Source organism: Triticum aestivum, chromosome 5D (genome assembly GCF_018294505.1).
Source record: "Triticum aestivum cultivar Chinese Spring chromosome 5D, IWGSC CS RefSeq v2.1, whole genome shotgun sequence".
NCBI classification, from domain to species: Eukaryota; Viridiplantae; Streptophyta; class Magnoliopsida; order Poales; family Poaceae; genus Triticum; species Triticum aestivum.
The window spans coordinates 353,930,987-353,933,914 of NC_057808.1; the positions used below are offsets into that span (position 1 = coordinate 353,930,987).

The window sequence follows — 2,928 nt, forward strand, 5'->3', positions numbered from 1 at the left end:
TCATGACCATCCAACCACAGCTCAGTTCATGAGGACTGCATCACTTAACTTGTGGATGATGCTACCTGCATGCAACAATCACCAAGGAAAAACCAAGTTAAATTTTCACGTTAATTAATTCAAGTGTTTTCAAAAAAAATTAAAAAAGTTCAAGTGAGCGAAAAGAAAAACGCATACGGGCAGCGCGCATGCAGTGTGCCGCTGACCCCTTGCAAGCATGTCTTGTGCCTTTTTTTGCTCGATGTGAAAGCCGTTGAATATTCTCACACAAAATAAAAAAAATCGTGATATAGTATAGTAGGCTGTTTCTTTCGCCACCAGGAGCAGTAGTTATCTGGTACGGGACGCGGCTAATCTGCACTCGAGCTCAAATGAGCTCGGGTGAACAGTAAAATCAAAAAAAATTTAAAAAATTCCAATTTTTTTTAGAGAAACATTGACAAAAGTTCTAAGTGCCTGCAAAAATTCGTCATGAAATCATATTCCTAGAAGGCGTGGCAAAAAAACAAAAACAGTACTCTGAAAAAAGCTACTTTCAAACGCATTTTGAAGCACTGAATTTGTTTTTTTTGCCACGCCTTACAGGAATGTGATTTCATGATGAATTTTTGCAGGCACTTAGAACTTTTGTCAATGTTTCTCTCAAAAAAATGGAAATTTTTGAATTTTTTTATATTTTTTTTGGATTTTACTGTTCATGCGGGAGCATATGAGCTCGGGTGCAGAATGGACTTTTCGTCTGGTACGATGTTATCCTAGGTGTATATAATTTGCCTTCCGGGAGAGTAGCCAGGAGATCAACGCGTGGTATGCAGCATTGGGTGGAGGATTGGAATCGGATCCATGGGGAAGTCGCCGTGCTGCGACAAGGCGAGGGTGAAGCGGGGGGCGTGGTCGCGGGAGGAGGACGCCATCCTCACCACCTTCGTCGCCAGGTTCGCCAACGCCGGCAACTGGACCACGCTGCCGCATAAGGCAGGGCTTCGCCGCTGCGGCAAGAGCTGCCGCCTACGCTGGGAGTGAATTGCAAAAAACATCGACACTTCAGGCTAGGGTTGCAGAAACCACACATCTACGGAATTGTGCCAAAAATCACTAATTTTTTGTCTAATTTTTTGCAAAAAACACTAGTTGACGGCTTAGATCGTTTTGAGCATGATTATGACAGATGGGTCACGTAAATGATGATGTGGCGTAACGGTTAAGTTAGACGCCATTAGATGAGGAGTTTTCTAGACTTACAAAACAGACACTATAATTTTACAAAGATCCCCTTAGTCAAAAATCAAAAAAAGCAATCAGCTCCTTGATTTGTCTACCCCGAGCAGGCGAGCAGAGCAGCATTACCCCGGCCGGCCATGGTTCTTGTCGCCGGCGAGGGGGCGCGCGGCGCCGCTTGCCTCCATGGCCGAAGCCGCCGCAAGCTCCCGCCTGGGTCGCCGCCGCAGATGAGCCACAACAGCAGGGGGTTGATGACCTCGTCTGGGTCGTGCGGCGGGGCGTGCTCGAGGGTCGTGCGCCGGCAGACAGGGGTGGCCCCAGGGTCGTCCGCAGGCGGACATGGACGTCGCCAGGTGGTGCGCCGGTGGACAGGGGCGGCCCCGGGGTCGTGCGCCGGCAGACAGGGGCGGCCCATCTCCCGTGATGCAGGTCGGGCGGCGCCGGAGAGGGATGGGCATGGGGCGACACCTGAGAGGGACGGGCGTGGGGCGGCGTCGGAGAGGGACAAGCATGGGGTGGCGCCTGAGAGGGACCGGCGTGGAGCGGCGTCGGAGAGGGACGGGCATGGGGCGGCGCTGGCCTCCCTCTTCGCAACGGCCTCCCTCGCCTGATATGCTTGGCGACGGCGGCGGATCTAGCTTGAAGACGGCGGCAGGCCGGGGAGGGAGGGGCGGCGGCGTTAGCAGGGCATGCCGCCGGCGGCGGGAGGAGTTCATACATCGGCTGAGCAGAGAGCAGAGTTTGGGGGGGTTTTGGCAAAAAAAAAAAGCATCTAACGACGTTCATCTCGAACCGTTACGCCACGTCAACAAAAGTGGGCTCCACATGTCATAATCATCATTAAATGGGCTAAAGCAGTCAACTAGTGTTTTTTTCAAAAAATTAGACAAAAAATTAGTGGTTTTTGGCACAATTCCATAGATGTGTGGTTCTGTAACCCTAGCCTGACGTGTCGATGTTTTTTGCAATTCACTCCCTACGCTGGCTCAACTACCTCCGCCCGGCGCTCCGGCGCGGCGGCTTCACCGAGGAGGAGGACGGCCTCATACTGTCCCTCTACGGCCACATCGGAAGCAAGTAGATATACATGCATCGGTTACGTGCGTCTGAATCTTTCTTATAACTGAACCATCGCCGCTAGGTACTTACTACTACTTCCGTGGTTGTTTGCGTTGCAATTGAAACCCGGCCAGGTGGTCGGCGATCGCGGCGAAGCTCCCCGGCCGGACGGACAACGACGTCAAGAACCACTGGAGCACCAAGCTCAAGAAGAGGCACGTGATGCTGATGAGCACTGCGGCGGCGCCATCGACTCCTCCAGCCGGAGTTGCTCCCCCGGCCACTCCTCCTCCCGCGCTTGTCGATCTCGAAGCGGCCCTCGCCACGGTCGACGACGGCGGGGAGCTCACGTGCGAAGCGGAGCAGCTCTACGCCGAGCTCATGGGGCTCATCGAGCAGCAGCCCACGGGCCACGGCCAGCAGCGCAGTCTGTTATAGCTACCGCTCAAAACCTCTCGATTCAGCGCAACCAGCGGAACACGATGAACATACGATGTTGTTTTTGCGCCGCCGTCTTTCTGTTTCGTCTCCTTTTTTATTATTATAAAAGGAAAAAGGAGAGGAGGTTTTGTGTCGAGCACAAAAAGGACGACGGTGCATGCAGTCAAAGGGAAGGAAGCATTTCCTGCATGCTCGCGTCACAAGTCC

General features: G+C 52.9%; 1 protein-coding gene across 1 annotated transcript; it reads left to right on the forward strand.

Annotated features, from left to right (window-relative positions):
* The first annotated feature begins 843 nt into the window (after positions 1-843).
* LOC123120600 (transcription factor RAX2-like) lies at positions 844-2,718 on the forward strand. Its single transcript, XM_044540604.1, has 3 exons — positions 844-1,007; positions 2,197-2,298; positions 2,415-2,718. The coding sequence occupies exons 1-3, from the start codon at positions 844-846 to the stop codon at positions 2,716-2,718; spliced, it is 570 nt and encodes a 189-aa protein (XP_044396539.1).
* The last annotated feature ends 210 nt before the right edge of the window (positions 2,719-2,928 follow it).

Coding starts and splice junctions, on each gene's coding strand:
- LOC123120600 (XM_044540604.1), top strand. CDS start 844: ATGGGGAAGTCGCCGTGCTGCGACAAGGCGAGGGTGAAGCGGGGGGCG. Junction 1,008..2,196: donor CGCTGCGGCAAGAGCTGCCG/CCTACGCTGGGA, acceptor TGCAATTCACTC/CCTACGCTGGCTCAACTACC. Junction 2,299..2,414: donor TACGGCCACATCGGAAGCAA/GTAGATATACAT, acceptor AAACCCGGCCAG/GTGGTCGGCGATCGCGGCGA.